Consider the following 17,484-nt stretch of genomic DNA (forward strand, 5'->3'; position numbering starts at 1 on the left):
TTATTATTTTTTGTGTATGTACTGTCAAACGTGATATGACTGGTATAGGAGGAGACTGCCCCTCCTTCTCCAGCAGAGCATCTGGTGGATTCAAATTGTTCCAATAATTCTATATTTTTAGCAAAAAAATAATTTGGACTTGGTGGTTTGGTAGATAAGAATCTGTGATGCAATCTCGAAGGCACATAGTGCAAATTCACCAGCTGTTCTGAAGGAGAAGGATGAGCAATCTCCTCCCATGTGATTACTGACTCTGAAAACCCACTGGAGGGCCAACCATGGGTCAGTTCCAACTCGATGGTACCCAACAGCAACAACAATAATATTTCATACTGTCTTTTACACGTTGGACATGCAGCTGAGTAAGGCTATTTCTTAGAAAAGACACCATGATTGGAAAGATGGAAGGTCACCAATGGAGAGCAAGACTCCCAAAGAGATAGATTGACACTGTATCTTCAGCAATGGGCTCTAGTGTGTCAGAGATTGTCAGGATGGCACAGGATAAGGCAAAGTTAAGGATGGCTGTTCATAAAGTCACTACGAGCTGTACTTAACTCGACAGCACCTAACAACAATGGTATCTTAGGGAGTTCTGATGGTATAGTGGGTAAGGAGTTACATGGCCAACCCAAGTGCAGGCAGTCTGAATCCATTAATCTCTATGGGAGGAAGATGGGCAATCAATTTCTGTGCCATTTACAGCCTCCGAAAACCTGTTGCTGAGTCAGGTTTGACTGTATGTCATATAGCACCACCACCAACATAACTTAGTATAGCTACATATACTATTGTAGTTGTTGTTAAGTGCCTTGAGTCAAGTATGACCTCATAGGGACCCTATGAACAAAAGATCTGAACCTTGCTCTATAACTATCATAATTTCTCTACGTTCATAGAGTTTCCAAAGGCATGTTGTTTAGGAAGTGGATGCCAATCCTGCTTCCAAGCCTTTCTTAATCTGGGAGCTCTACCAAACACTGCCTACCATAGGTGACCATTATGGCATTTGACATACCAATGGCACAGCATTCAGTATCACAGCAACTCTACATTCTATCAGTTGTTGTTGTTGTTGTTTGGTGCCATTGAGTCATAGACGACTCATAGCGACCCTATCAATGAACAGCCTGAGCACTGTTCGTACATAGAGTTTCCAGAGACAAGCCATTTCGGAAGTGGATGCCACTCCTGCTTCCAGGCTTGATTTAGTTGGGAAGCTCCAGCCAACACTGTCCACCATGGGTACCCATTACCATGATTGGCACATCACTGTCACAGTCTTCAGCATCACAGTAAACACGAGTTACCTCTCTACAGCAACGCACAGACCAGTGCTATACCACCTGCACATACAACAAACTAATAGAAAAGTTCTGTATCACTTAGAAGAACATTCTTCTCAAACATAATTAACACCAGGCATGAGGGTTGCAGGCCCAAGGGCACAACTGACTTTTAAATACAAAGGCCTGCCCACCAGGTCCTGCTTAACTTATACAAGAGGCTTCCAGCCCATAACTGATTGTTAGCTCAATCCATTAAATCCACATGACCAATCAGCTCACACACTATTGTGAAAGAAATAAAAAGAACCAAACCATTTACACTGACTTTCAATTAAAATAAGAGAACTTATCCTCTAGAATCCAACTACTTCACACATGAGCCTCCAAACTTGATAAATATACTAAGCGATAAATATTCCTGTGCATGACATTGAGCCATTGTTGTTGTTTTAGGTGCCGTCAAATTGAGTACCACTCTATGACAATATATCTGAAACCTGTCCTATCCTGTGCCATCCTCACACTTTCTGACACACTTGTAGCAGTCATTGTGCCATCTTGTTGAAGGTCTTCTCTTTTGCCATCCCTCCACCATTCAAAGAATCATGTCCCTCTTCTAAGTCCCTCCTAGCAACATATCCAAAGTATGTGAATTGAAGTTTTACCATCTTTGCCTCCAAGGAGCACTCTGGCTGCCCTTTTTCCAAGATGTATTTATTTGTTCTTTTGGCAGTCCATGTTCAGCATTCAACACCACAGCTCAAAGACATCAGTTGAGCCCATGGACTTCAGTTATTTACTTATTGCTATAAATATTATATTCAATACATCTTCATATAAAGGAACATCATACTTGGAAAGGTGGAGGGTCAGCCAAGGAGAGAAAGACCCTCAACTAGATGGACTGTACAGTGTCTGCAACAATGGGTGTAAATGTGTTGAAGATGACAGGGATGAGGCAGTATAGGACAGAGCTTGGCTCTACTGTTCATAGGGTCACTCACTACACATCGTACTTGACTCCACTTAGCAACCAGTATCTGTCCCTAGATACTGAAACTTATCTGTCCCTAGAGAGATAAAAAGTAGAAGGCACTCAACAAGATAAATTTACACATGATGGTAACAATAGCTTTCAGAACACCAGAGAAGATGAAGCAAAGATGCTCCCTCAGAGGCAAGGATGGTGAAACTTCACCTCACTCACTTGGGCCATATTTTCAGGAGGATCCTATTGTTAGAGGGAGACACCTTGCTGGGAAAGGTAGAGGGTCAGTAAAAGAGAATTAGATCCTTCATGAGATGGACCGACACAGTGATACCACAATTGGCTTGAGCAGGGCAGAGGTCATGAGAAAGGTTTGGATATTGTTGTTCACAGTGTCACAATGAATCACAGTCAACTTGCTAACACCTAACACCTAACAACAATGAATGGAGCAACCATTTGACTAGAAACTAAGTCAGGAAAACATGACTTTAGGTCAGTAATCTAAATTTACTGTGTATATTTTCAAATGTACTTAATAATTAATGTGGCAAAACCCATTGTCTATTATGATGTTGTTAAGTGCCGTGGAGTCGCAGGCGACTCATAGCGACCCTATGAAGGAGAGTCCTCAACAGTCTCTCATCCTCTCTCCAGATTCATAGGGTTTCTGAAGGCAAGCTATTACGGAAGTGGATGCCACTCCTCCTTCCAAATTATCTATTATAGTAACCTATTTACTATAAGGGAGCTCTGGTGGCTGAGTGGCAAGAAGCTGCACTAAAATCCAGAATACACACAGTTCAAAGCCACCAGGTGCTCTGTGAGAAAAGGATGGGAGATCTCCTGTTGTGCGATTAACTGCCTCTGAAAATCTGTCAGAGAGTCAGCTATGGGTCAGTTCTGACTCTACAGAGAACAACAACATCATTTACTCTAAAAAGCAGAGCGTCTAAATTTTGGAGAAAGTGAAAGTCAAGGACTTGTAGAAGAATGACACTTAATGCCATTGACTTTTGTTGCGTCATTTCTTTGTATAACTCAAATCCACATCCTGTGATGGAAATGGGATTTTGTTAGAATTTCTAAAGTTGGTAGGCTTAAGTTATTGGCATACTAAGCACATGGGTATAACATATGCTGTTGTTATTTACTGTAACGTCAGGACTGACCCATAGCTGACCCTCTGGCAGGTTTTCTGAGGCAGTTAATTGTACAGGAGGAGACTGCCCATCCTTCTCCCACAGAGCCACTAGTGGCCTCGAGTTGTGTGCCTTCGATTTTACAGCACAGCTTCTTGCCACTAGGCCACCAGAGCTCCCTAATACACACGCGCACGCACACGCACACACACACATACACACACACTACTATATATATAAACTTTATACATAAATACTATATATATACATATATATCATATATATAAACTACTAGCTATTTAACTTTCAAATGTTCTCTATTGGATTATAAAGTCAAAGTCTTTTAAAATGGCAGTCAAATTAAAAAATTACGCTTGAATTTAGATGTTTGGATATGTACACAATGCGTGTGTATGTATGTGTGTACTGCATGTCCAGAGAGAAGGAAAGAGAGTATAGAAAAGAAAATTTCACCTAAAAATAATGGGAGAAAGTAAGCATTTATCTCTAAGAACAAATAACAAGCTTGATCTGAAATACTAACTTATCAATAAAGTATCCCAGAATAGGACTTCCTCCGTCTATAGCTGGCTGTTTCCAAGAGATGATGATATAATCTTTGTTGGCATCTAAGCTCACCACATCCAAGGGAGAAGCTGGAGCCCCTTCAATCTCTGCATCAGCATCTGGGAAGGTAAGAAAGGATCATGTTAATATTCTCAGACTTGCTCAGTCAGCTTGGCAGGTGGAGATCTTACTGTACATGGGGTTCTCCAGCCCCCACCATGTTGTTACATTTATGACCCAGGTAGAGTAAGCTTCACTTTTGCAATTCCTTTATCAACTTCAATACTAGGAACACTAGGCCAAAACAGAGAAGATTTTCAAAATAACCCTTGATCTTTGTCTGTGGCCCTGGGCTGTTCAAAATGTTCTAAGAGAACATTAATATACAGACATAACTCGTTTTGTTGTGTTTCTCTTCACTGTACTTTGCAGGTTTGTGAGAACCCTGCATGGAGCCAAGTCTATTGACGTAATTTTCCTAACAGCATGTACTCATTTTGTGTCTCTGTCTCACATTTTGCTCATTCTTGAGATATCTTAAACCTTTCATAATCCTATTGCAAACTTAAAAGACACTGAATACATTGTAATCTTTGTACTGGGAAATAAAACAATGACAGGATTCACTATGTAGTGACATTAGCTTTGTGGTGGTGGTCTGGGACCAGACCAGCAGTGTCTATGAGGTACACCTGTAGAGGCATTGAAGATTGCTATTAGACAAGTCCAGAGTAAAACGGACCAGCAGGTCTGTTCTTAAGACATTCATTGTGCAGTGTTACTACGTGGAATCTATGAAAGTCTTCAGAGGGAAGCAAACAGCTTCTCCTTTCCCTTTCTGAGTGCTTCTAAAAAAGGACAACCAGCACGGAGCTTTGCCCAGGGAAACACTAGGAACCATTGTGGAAGAGAAGGAAAACGGTAATCTTGACCAAATGTCTGTTCCCAAACTGACAATGTTTTTGTCATTTTAGGCTGTTCCAACTAAACAATAATAAGAATGAGAGAGTTCCTAAATGGTAGCAGGTAGGGAAAGAGGCTGAGGCTGAAGAAGTAGTGACCTAAGAAAAACCACCCACCCTGCTGACCACCCAAGCACTCCTTTTCTATGATCTATACTTACTAGGCATATTGTAGCTAATGTTACATAGATCTTGGCTGAAAGCAGGAAGTACCAGAGGAATGTCTATCTGTGTTTAACTGATTATGCAAAGGCATTTGACTGTGTGAATCACAACAAAGTGTGGTTGACTCTGAGAAGAATAGGAATCCCAGAACACTTGATCATGCTAATGTGAAACCTGTACTTGGATGAGGAGGCAAGGAAACACCGCATGGTTCAAATTTGGTAAGGGTTTATGCCAGGGATGTGTCCTATCTCCATACCTTTTCAACGTATAATGCAGAACAGATTATCTGGGAGCTAGGCTGTATGAGAAGTGTGGCATCAGGATTGAGGAAAATTTATCAACAATCTGCATTATGCAGATTACACAACCCTACTTGCTGAAACTGAGGAGGACCTGAAGCGTTTGCTGCAGAAGGTCAAGGGCTGCAACCTTCAATATGGATTGAGGCTCAATATCAAGAAAACAAAGATTCTCACCACTGGACCAATTGGCAGCGTCAGGATGGAAGGTGAAGAGATTGAGACTGTTAACAGCTTTAGTTTGCATGGCTCCACAGTCAGCACTCTTGGCACCAGCAGCCAGGAAATGAAAAGACATATTGTGATGGGAAAGTCTGCTGTTAGGGACCTCTCCAAAGTACTGAAGAGTAATGATGTTACTCTGGAGACTAAGGTGCACCTGATGCAGGCCATGGTCTTTGCCATCATTTGCTATACATCAGAGAGCTGGACAATGACTAGTTAGGCTAGAAGGAGAATTGATGCCTTTGAGCTGTGGTGCTGAAGAAGAGTATTGAATGTACCATGGAGTGCTAAGAAAATGATCAGGTTCATTTCAGAGAGGGTTAAACCAGGCTGCTCCTTGCAGGCAAGGATTCTGAGCCTTCATCTGACATACTTTGGACATGTTGCAAAGAGGGACCAGTCCTTGGAGAAGGACATCATGCTTGAGAGGGTGGAGGGACAATGCACGAGAGGAAGACCCTCTATGAGGTGGATTGATTCAGTGACTGGGTTAATCAGGGTGGATGTGTCAGTGACAGTGAAATTGGCACAGGATAGAGCAGGGTTTAGGGCTGTTGTACATAGGATTGCTATGAGTCACAGGTGACTCAACGGCACATAACAACAACATACTTCTGTGACCCTGGTAAGTTAAGAAACCTTGCAAAACAACAGGCGTACTTCTGAATTTCATAGATTTGCATAACCTGTGAAGAGTTCAAGTTACTTGGCTCAGAAATTCAGACATTACCCTTGGCTTTTAATCGCTATCATTAGATTATTGTACCTGATATCTGATGCAGATTCCCTACCTGTCACACTATTTCACACAATTTGGTGGGGACAGATTTCTTTCCATTGGGAGGTCTGGGTGAGGGAAGGGAACACTGTGGAGAGATGGTGGTGGAGCTGAGCCAGCATTGCATAGAGACGTGGAGACTAATATTTTAGTGACAGAAGAGTTGCTGCCAGAATGTTGGTTAGCTTCCAGAGGGACAGTTGGCAATTCCTAGTGATGTCCTTCAGGGCAGACAACAGACAGAGGAAAGGACGATCTGCTTATTCAGTCCTCACTAAGCCAGTTTATATAGGTGGTTTGACTACACCAATTTACTTGCTGATGAATTCCAACATGTTCATTTTCACTGAAATCTACCCAGAAGGCTTGCTTCTCTCTTTCCCCAGTAATGCCTGACTTTCCCTACAATGCTGAAATAGATGTTACAGTTATTTGTACTTAGATCCACAATCAGTGCCCATAGAAGCAGTTTAGAAATCAGCAACTTATTGGATTGGGCCAATCTGCTGCAGAAGGCCTCTTTAAAGTAAAGACATCACTTTGAGAACTATGGTGCATCTGATCCAAGTAATAGTATTTTCAGTTATCCCATATCCATACAAAATTTGGACAATGGATTGTGATGTTAGGTATTGCCAAGTCAGAATTGACTCATAGATGACCCTCCGGCAGGTTTTCAGAGGCAGATCTCATGAGAGATTTCCCATCTTTCTTCTGTGGAGCAACAGGTGAATTAAAACCACATGCCTTTGGGTTGGCAGCACAACCTCTAACCACTAAGCCACCAAAGCTCCCTGGACAATGACTAGGAAAAGGCCAAAACAGAATTGATGCCTTTGAATTACTGTGTAACCAAAGAATATTGAATATGCTATGCATCGGAGAGCTGGACAGTGAATAGGGATGATAGAAAGAGAATGGATGCCTTTGAGCTGTGGTGCTGGAGAAGAGTGTTGAATATACCATGGACTGCTAGGAGAACAAAAGGTTTGTCCTGGGAGGGTGAAGCTGGAATGCTCCTTGGAGTCAAGGATTCTGAAGCTTCGTCTGACATACCTTGGGCATGATGCAAGGAGGGACTGGTCCTTGGAGAGGGACATCATGTTTGGGATAGTGGAGGGACAGCGCAGGAGAGGAAGACCCTCAATGAGATGGATCGATTCTGTGAGTTGAGTGGTAGAAATGAATGTGCTTGAGACAGCGAGGTTGGCACAGGATAGAACGGCGTTTAGGGCTCTTCCTTGTACATAGGGTCGCTATGAGTCACAAGCGACTCGATGGCACATAACAACAACAACAACAACATGGCTTCCAGAAGAATGATCACATCTGTTTGGAAGAAGTACACCCAAATGCTGCTTAGAAGCAAGGAGAGTGAGTATCAGCTCATTTCCTTTGGACACGTTCTTAAAAGGGACCAGTTCCCAGAGAAGGGCATCACGCTTGGCAAAGGGAGAGCATAAAAACAAGGAGGACCCTCAGTGAGATGGACTGACACAGGGTCTGTATCAGTGGACTCAAACAGCAGCAACTGTGAGACAGCAAAGGAGCAGGTGGTGTTTTAATCTGTTGTACAACAGGTCTCCTCTATGAGTCAGAACCAGCAACATAGCTCTCAGTTCATATAGTTCAATAAGAACAACATAGATATCAGTTACTATTACATCATGGATTTCAATGATAAGTTTTAACTGATCTGTTCTTCCTCATTTCACTCTCAAAGTTGAGCCCCGAGCTTTAGCGAAAACATAGATGACAAACCTGAGATGACGCACTTCCGATGCATGTGTCTACATCTTTGCTATGGGAGGAGAGGAGGTGATATGTGCAATTCTGCATCTCTCCTCCACTTCTCTTCTATCTTCCACAGGACAGAATGGGACAAGGTACAGGATCATTAGGGATAGCAATGGAAATGGGTCATGGGACTGATGACTTTATTGAGCAAAATAAAGTCATCTGGACCACCGTACTATACCTCTGGACAGTAATAAATGTTGTGTTTTCTTCTGGTGATGTAGGTGATAAAACAAAGGCAACAGGGAGCTCAAACCCATTGCCATTGAGTTGATTCTGACTTATGGTCACTCTGTGTGCTACTGAGCTCTGAGCTGCACTGGGCTCCCCAGGGATGTTTTTGGCCTCAGTCTTTATAAGTGGATCACCAAGCCTCTGCTCCACAGCCCCACTGCATGGATCCCAACAGCCAATCCTTCAATTAGCTGTCAAGTGCAAGCTTTGCTTAAAATCCTAGGCTAGGCTTCAGAAGACTATATTTGTTCAACTCTCGCTTCTAATACTGATGCTTTTAGTAAACCAATTTATAATTTATGAGTCTCTACTTCTGCATTTTAAAAGTCAGTAGTTGTACTAGAACAAAAGCTGCAACTGTTTTGGCCCTCACAGACTCCTGTAGCTATCTAAAGACCACTTTCAAATACTGTTACTAAATACAAAATGTATAGTGTACAGTACAAAAGAAACCAATTACATTGGATTATAGGTCTAATCACGGACCATTTTGGGGCCTGAGATCCTGGGTAAGAACTCTGGGACTATCTCCCAGATCCCATTTCTATGAAAATGCATATGAGTTTATTGTTCTATTTTGTGTATGAAAGGGGGAAAACTGTCTAAGTCTTCCCTTGTAGCCTACAAGGGTTATGTATGTGCTAAGGTCTCATGTTGAAACTACAATCCCACTTACATATATCCAATCTATTCAAGACATCACTGAAAAAAAAATTCTTATAATCAGCAATGTCAGTTTTTTCTAAAAATTCCCTTGTACCACCCTATTTGCTAGTTCATCAAACCTCAAACTATAAAAAAAAAAGATAACTTGGAATAAAGGGAGAAATCGGCTTCTTACGATATTCTTCTATTGCAGCTTCCATCTGAAATTACTTTGCTTGTCTTTGGGATTGACACCTGCTTGAGCACCTACAGAAAACTAGCCTGGTGGTTTGGATAGGAAAAGATAAGGACATTTCTGATATTATCAACTCACACAAGGTCTGGAAATCAACAACTTTTATGTTCTTGTCTTCAGGAATCACCTTTCACATGAGGTCTAATTTTACTGACAATTAATATCTTACTTCACCTAATTTGGAAGAATTCTCAAATAACAATTTCACCAGCACACAAAAACATTGAGTGAGTATATCGACTTCAGTTATTTACATTAAATATTCTTGGATGTTCTGCTTGTTTTGGCTAAGCCTTACCTCGAACAAAGACATAAGCACTGTATTGTTCATAATATTCGCCCATTCGCACACGAATTGTATAAAGCCCTTCGTCTTCCTTGTTGAGGTGAGAAAATGTCAGCATTGCCCGTTCTCCACTCCAATGTGTTTGCACCCATTTTGATGGGGAAACAGGTTCTCCTAGAAATTAAAAAAAAAGGTAATAAAATTAACTTTATCTCTCTTCCTCTTTTCTTCCTCTCTTCCTTTCGTTCTTTCTCTCACTTTCTTCTGTTCATGCTCTCATTCACCTTCTCCATTGACAGCTACTAGACTATTAGAGAAAGTCTCAAAAGCTTTGCACCACTCTACCATATGATACTGCTGAAAATTCACGACCAGAAGTGAGGGACCAAGACCATCATGATATATAACTTGCAGACGTGTTGTTGTTGTGTGCCATCGAGTTGGAACCGACACAGAGCAAATCCTCCAATTGGTTTTCAGAGACAATAAATCACTCAGGAGGAGATGACCATCTTTCCCCCACAGAATATCTGGTGAATTCAAACCACATCTTTGGGTTGGCAGTGCAACTCCTTACCACTAGGCCACGAGAGCTCCCCTTAATTTGCAGGAGCAAATGTAAAAATTTCAAATCTTGTTCAGAAAGTAGAGAAATGTATGCAATTGAAGTTTCAAAAACATAACGGTTTTTTCTTTATTTTATTACTTATAAAATGCAACAGGAGTATTGTAAATTGCAAAAGCATACTCCTGATAATAAAATTTTATGTAAAATAAATAATATTAATGTGATATAATAGTTGATAATAACATATTTCCTGGTTCACTTATTTGCAAATGTGAATGTTTAAGTCTTTGAATTTCTACTTTCACCAGTTTATTTTAAGTTGGTAAAATCTAAACCAATATCAGTCATTCTTTACAAATACAAGATCACAAATACTTCTTGATAATGTTTTATTTTGGGAAAGATCTTCCCAAGCTGATAAAACCGTTAATGGAGCTGCCAGAAGTATTGCATGCTGTGGTACTTTTGGGGTAAGCTTCCAATAAACTATTTCAAAATACACATTTTAGTTCTCCAGAGCTGCTGATTCTTGAAGAGTTTTTCTAAAAAGACATAACCCTCCATAAAAATTTGTCTCATGTAAGTTTGAATTTAATTTTAGTGTTTCCTATAACATGGGATGGTGTTGTTTGTTTTTGGTTTTGTTTTTTTAACTTGTGGGAAACATCAAGAATCTTAAAATGGCTTAATGATTTTCATAATTCAAAATTCCTAGTCACACATTCTATCACTGTCACTGTGTCTTCTGTTACAAGGAAAATTTAATCCTTTTCTTCTCTAATAATTGACTTATCCGTTTTCCATTAAAATAAGGTTCTTTTTCATCAAAATTGACCATCTCTAACTTCTAGTTCTAAATTTATGAGTTTTTCCTTTGCAATGTTAAAGGGGTTTTCAAGACCAGAGGTTCTAAATTTTTTTAAGAATTCTAATAACTTCCTTCTGCACTTTATTGGAATAAGCATGCATTCAATTACTTAGGAAGTTTGTCATGTTTGACTGATGATCATCCTTGACCCAGGGTTGAGGCCAGGAATTGGACATTCATGCAGATGCTTAAGAGGTGGGTTCTGGGGTGGGCTCATCCATTGGCTTCTCACTGAGTGTTCCACACTGGCCCCCAAGGGAAGCCTTTCCTCTCCCCTGGGACCCCAGATACTGCCATCACTGTGCTGTCGCCACTGTTAATTTCAGTCTGGACATGAAGTCCTGGCTTAGCCATCTCCAAGAACACTGTGGTGCCCCCCGAGGCCCCAAGTGGACATGTACACACCTAGAATTCAGGCCAACTGCACGCTAAGTGACTGAACGGTCCCATTGGGCCTATGAGGGACTGTCTGTGAAGTCACCTAATAGGCCTTCTCTGCTCATGCTCAAACTCTGTATTCTCATCAGACATCAATGACAAAAAGTCCAAGTTCTGGAAATTGTCAAGAATTTTAGATATTAACTTTAGGAGAGCATGAATGAATTGCTGGTATCCTTCTGAGAATGCTCTGTGGGGTGATACCGTTTGCTAGAAAGTTGTCCCTGTAGAACAGCAGTCTTAGAGCTGGTTCAGTTGCCCATCTGTTGGGGAATTAGGGCTGTTCCTTACCCTTTAGGGACGTTTTTATATCTGTTCATTAGATGTGATAAACTTGCATCAAAATTTTGGTTCTTTTGGATGAAATGTTTCCAATACTATTTTAGAGATCATATTATTTTTGGAAGTCCAATGATTCAACTAGGGAACTCTGGTGGCCTAGTGGCAGGAAGCTGTGCTTCAATCAGGAAGGCACAGGGTTTGAGGTCACCAGCTGCTCCATAGGAGAAGGATGGGCAAGCTCCTCCCATCAATTAACTGCCTCTGAAAACCCACAGGAGAGTCAGTTATGGGTTGGTTCCAACTCTAGAGTGCACAACAACAATAACAACAATAATTCAACTAATCATTCCAATGATTCAACTAATTGTTAGTTTTCTTGTTTGATTTCACTTCTTTTGACCATGGAGACTTTAAGTTTGAAGCCTTTTTAAGTTTAAGACTGTAAGGTTATCTAGACTTTAAGTATACTTTCACCCCATAACTTCACATAATGGAAAATGAAGCCTTGTTTCTTCCTTACACCCAAGTACTATGTCTCTAGGCCACCTGGAGACAAAATAAGACTAAAGTATCACTGAAAAGTAATCAGAGGGACCAACAATGCAAAGATTTGTAGTCCACTCTTCTACCTTTGGTGACTATCTGACATAAAAAAGGATCTACTTTTGCATCCTTATGGAACAGCAGTGTAGCTGTGTGTTTTATTTGCAGAATAAACTTAGAAACTTCACATTCTAGCGGGTCTTAGGGAGCTCTGGTGGCAAGAAGCTGCCATACAATTCGAGGCCACCAGTTGCTCCGCGGGAGAAGGATGGGCAATCTCCTCCCTTGTGATTAACTGCTTTTGAAAATCCACCAGAGGGTCAGCTATGGGTCCGTTCTGACTCTACAATACACAGTAACAACAATGGGCCTTTAATACATTTGAACAGAGAGACCAAACTCTGCATGTGCTTTTCATTTACACTGTGATTAATAAACAATATCATATGTTGAAAAACGTTTCATTCAATTCCTACTATATAAATGATAAGTCTATTAGAAAGGGTATTTGGACAAACACATTTAATAAATTAAATAAATGTGCATTCTTTAATTATTTTAGTCCACATTATTTTTTGGCAATAAGAAATATAATATCCAAAAGTATATTATGCACAAAACACATTGCACATGAGTGATCCTCTGAAACACAATGTGAGTTTAGGAATGTGTGAAGCCATGAATGATACACAATGTCTGCAAATTTTATATGCAAACCAATATAAATTAAAGTGAAGAGAAAAAAATATACAATTTTCTACCTTGACATACATGTCAAAATTACTTTAAAATTACTTTTTGGTTATCCCCTCAAACTTCCAGATTAATCACCTCTCCTAACAGGTCCTCTCTGCCCTGAGCTGCACCTGGGAACTGGCCTGCAGTTTTCAAATGAAGATTTAAGGGAGAAATCATCATCATGAAGACTCACCATTTCTGAACCACTGGATCTCCGGCTGGAAATGCTTGATTTCAGGAGTGATAATTACGCGGCAGCCTAGACTCATCGTCTCTCCCTCTCTCCCAAAAGACACATCAAACTTCTCATCAAAGTGGATCTCAAACTTGGATGCATAACCATAAGGAGTAACAGCAACTGGGTACAAAAACAAGTGTCAGAAGTTAATCTCTTCTCCTCAAAGAGTGTAGCAAATTTTAATAAGTGTAGCCAGGAAGCAGTGGCAACCAACACTGATCAAATTATTTATTTGATGCAGATTAAGCCTGCTATTCCATGTAGGACTTGTGCTTATAAAGTTTGAATAGATATTCTTGCTTCAATTGCCAGATAAGATATAAACTTTTATAAACTATTATAGTGAATAGAATACAAGGAGCTAGTTTGTCTTCAAGAAATGCATTTTAATGCCACATTTTGCTTACACTTAAATAACTGCGATATATGCATGTTTTACATTGCAGCACAACTTCTTACCACTAAGCCACCAGTGCTCCCTTTATATGCACTTTTTAAATTGACTCCATTCTTGTTCTTAGTACAAAGTAGTCATGCCAATTAGACATAAAAGTAGAGTTTCTCCATAACTTATTTCAGGATTGGTTTTTTAAAAAAATAATAAAAATAACAAAAGTAACTTTATTAGAATTATTTTATTATTATTATTAGAAAAAATTCTTAAATATTATGATTTAAAAAATGTTTTCTCTGATATTTCTTATTTAAAGATTACATCATGAATCCTTAGATTTATCTTTTTTCCCTTTTCTTTTAAAAAGGTTTTGGGGAGGTAATGACTATTTATTGAGAGCTAGCCTAAAAGTTATTGGTTCAAATCCACCAGTCACTGTACTGGAGGGGAAAAGGTCTGGTGATTTGTTGATATCAAGATTACTTCATAGGAAACTCTATGAAGCAAATCTACTCTGTCATATGACCTAGTGGTAAGAAGCTGAGCTGCAATCCCAAAGGCACATGTTTCCTCTACAGGAGGAAGATGGACAATCTCCTTCCCTGTGATTTACTGCCTCTGAAAACCTGCTGGAGGGTCAGCTGTGAATTAGAATATGCTGAGTGGTAAAGTGACAATGACTTATGAAAACCACTATGTTGTTGTTTGTAAGAGTTGACTACGGATCATGGTGATCTTATGAACAACAGATCTGAACCTAGTCCTATCCCGCACCATCCTCAGGATCTCTGTCATGATTAAAGTGAAAGCATGTTAATGGGAGTGACACAGGGGTAGGGGGAGAACAGGAAAAGAATGGCTAGATAATGAACACTGCACTGGAACAGATGAGGAGAAGGACTGTCTGAAAGAAACATGATTAGGCATTCAGTATATGTATGACAATTCATAATCTGGAACAAGAGATGCATTACAAAGTGAACTGGGGGAGGGAGAGGGAGGAAAATGTACACTAATGAATGAATGAAAACCCAACCTTTCTGTAACTTTTGGTAAAATCATAGTAAAATAAAAAATCCTGTGTCAATCCGTTTTACTGAGGGTCTCTTCTCTTTCTCCTACCCCCCACCTTTCCCAGCACGTCTTTTTCCAACGACATCATGAGCATGTGAGACAAAGTTTCACCATGCTTGCCTCTGAGGAGCACCTTGGATGCTCTTCCTCCAAGACTCATGGGATATTCAGGGAACTATCCAGATGATTGAAGTAGTTAAGTCCTCCACCTAAGAGCTAAATGCTGCCAAAAGGTTGGTGGTTCGAATCCTCCCAGAGATATCTCAGAAGACAGGCTGGCAGCCTGCTTTGAAGATGCCACAACCCTGAAAACCTTCGGAAGAGATCTACAGTGCACCTGGGTGGGTGGGTGGCGGGATTGCCAAGTTAGAATCAACATGGTGACAACCAGCAGCAACAGTGACTAAAGAGGAGAAGCATATTTTCATCTGCTTACTGGCCGTTTGGATATCTCCCTTGGAGAAATGTCGATTCGGAACTTTTGTTCCCCTTTTAGTGGAGTCATTTGTCTTTTTATTTTTTTTTTTATTTGTAAAAGTTTTTACATATTCTTAGACTTAAGTTTCTTTTCAGATGTTGTTGTTGATTGCCTTCAAGTCGAGCATGATTCACAGCGACCCTATGAACAAAAGGCCTAAAGCTCTTCTACAACTATTGACATTTATCAAAGTTCATACGGTTTCTGGAGGCATGTTGTTTAGGAATTGGGTGTCACTACTGCTTCCAAACCTGTCAGAGTATGTTACTGTTGCTATGTGCCATTGAGTCGCCTGCGATGTAGGTACCCTATGTACAGCAGCTCTGAACCCTTCCCTGTCCTGAGCCAGTCTCACTAATTCTGACACACCAACCCTCATTGCCCAGTTACTATATCAACTCATCTCATCTGGAGTCTCCCTCTCCTGCACTGTCTGTCCAACCTTCCGATAATGATGTCCTTTTCAAAGGACCGATTTTCCTGCCACATGCCCAAAGTTACTGAGATGGAGCTTCAAAATCCTAGCCTCAAAGGAGAGACTTGGTTTCACCCTCTACAAGACAGATCTATTTGTTTTCTTGGCAGTCCATCTCTTCTCCAGCACCACAATTCAAAGGCATCCATTCTTCTTCTGTCATCCTTAGTCATTGTCCAACTCTCTGAATCATATCAAGTAACTGAGGACACCATGGCCTGGATTAGGCACACCTTTGTATATAAATTGACATCATTGCTCTTCAGCACTCCGGGGAGGTCCATGACAGCAGATTTTTTCCAATGCAATTAGTTTTCTGATTTCCTGACTGCTGTATGATCTATAAACATTTTCTCCCATTCTGACATCTTTCACTTTATTGATTGTATTCTTTGAAATACAATTTTTTTTAAAAAAGAAAATTTAATAATGTCCAAGTTATTCTTTTGTTACTTATGATTTTAGTGTTATATTTAAGGAACAGTTGTTAACAAGAAGAATAGAAATAATGAGAATCCTGATATGCTGGGAAATAATGTCGTTAATGCCACTAAACAACACGTTGTTGTTGTTGTTAGGAGCTATCGAGTCGACTCTGACTCATCAGCTCCAGGAGCCCTGCCCAGTCCTGCGCCCTCATGATCTGTTGTGCTCGAACTAGTGCTTACAGTGCGCCAACTCTTCCCACCAAGAGGCTTCCTCTCCTTCACCGACCTTGATTTTTCTAAGCACAGTGTCTTTTTCCATGGTCTGGCCCTTCCTAATAATATTTCCAAAGTATGTGGAGAGGAAGTCTCTTACTTTTTTTTTTTAGTAGAAAAAACCACACAGGGACTTGATTATTCCCAGTACGGGGCAGGTCTTCCAGGGGCGGCAGGAGGTGGCTGTGAGGCAGGGCTGTGGAGGCGGGAGTGGCCCTACTTGACGGTGGTGAGGGGGTTCCTTAGGACCACGCTGACCGAGTCCCCACGCAGGACCAACTTAGAGATGTAGCGGTCCTTGATGAAGGGCTTGGTCTTCTTGTCCTCTTGGGGACCTGGGTCCACATCTCGTTCACGTTCTCCAGCACCCTGTTGCAGTGCCTGTCAAAGGCCTTCGCGCGGCCCAGGAGCTCCTTGTTGTTGGAACAGTTGATGAGCACTTGCGTGTTGTTCTTGACCGACTGCGTGAGCACTGAGAGCGTCCCCTGTTAAACTCCTCGTCCTCTCGCTTCTGCAGCTCCTCGGGGTCGTCTCACTCTTGGGCTTGCTGAGGAACCTTATGGTGCCGGCTGTGGTCTCAGTTCGCTCGTACTGCCTCCGCATTGCTGCTTCCTCTCCACCATTCTTACTTTTAAGACCTGCTCTCGTCCAAGGCAGATTTATTTGTTCCTTTGGAAGTACATAGTGAAAACTTCATTTAATATGCAAACTCACCAAAACCATTTTTAAAAAAGAAAAAGAAAGTATTTTCTGATCCAGAGACATCAAGATTTACGTCTATCTTTCCTAATAAGATTATCTAGTATTTTTTTTAATCTATATTATCTTTGGTTAATTTTGAATGCATTTTTTTTATATGTGATGTTAGTAAGGGGCAAACTTAATTCCCCCGCCCCCATGATAAGGGATATTCCTTTAACTCGCTGGTCTGTCTGATACTTCTCTAAATCTGAACATTCACATGAAGACAGACTAGGAAGAAGGATTGGCCATCCACTTCTGAAATAGCAGGCCTCTGAAAACCCTATGTACAACAGAACACATTTAGATA

At 40.7% G+C, this 17,484-nt stretch overlaps 1 protein-coding gene across 1 annotated transcript in view; it reads right to left on the reverse strand.

Moving 5' to 3' along the window:
- The window catches only part of MYOM1 (myomesin 1), a 244,358-nt gene that overhangs the window by 149,322 nt on the left and 77,552 nt on the right, over nt 1-17,484 (reverse strand). Inside the window, exons 6-9 of the mRNA XM_006891423.1 lie at nt 14,480-14,493; nt 13,267-13,431; nt 9,649-9,810; nt 3,964-4,105 (exon numbers count right to left, since the gene is read on the reverse strand). Of these exons, the coding sequence (XP_006891485.1) occupies nt 3,964-4,105; nt 9,649-9,810; nt 13,267-13,431; nt 14,480-14,493 (483 nt within the window). The remainder of the gene's footprint in view (nt 1-3,963; nt 4,106-9,648; nt 9,811-13,266; nt 13,432-14,479; nt 14,494-17,484) is intronic.

The sequence above is a fragment of the Elephantulus edwardii genome, unplaced genomic scaffold (assembly GCF_000299155.1).
Source record: "Elephantulus edwardii isolate Elephantulus edwardi_28Jun2011 unplaced genomic scaffold, EleEdw1.0 scaffold00097, whole genome shotgun sequence".
Lineage (NCBI taxonomy): Eukaryota > Metazoa > Chordata > Mammalia > Macroscelidea > Macroscelididae > Elephantulus > Elephantulus edwardii.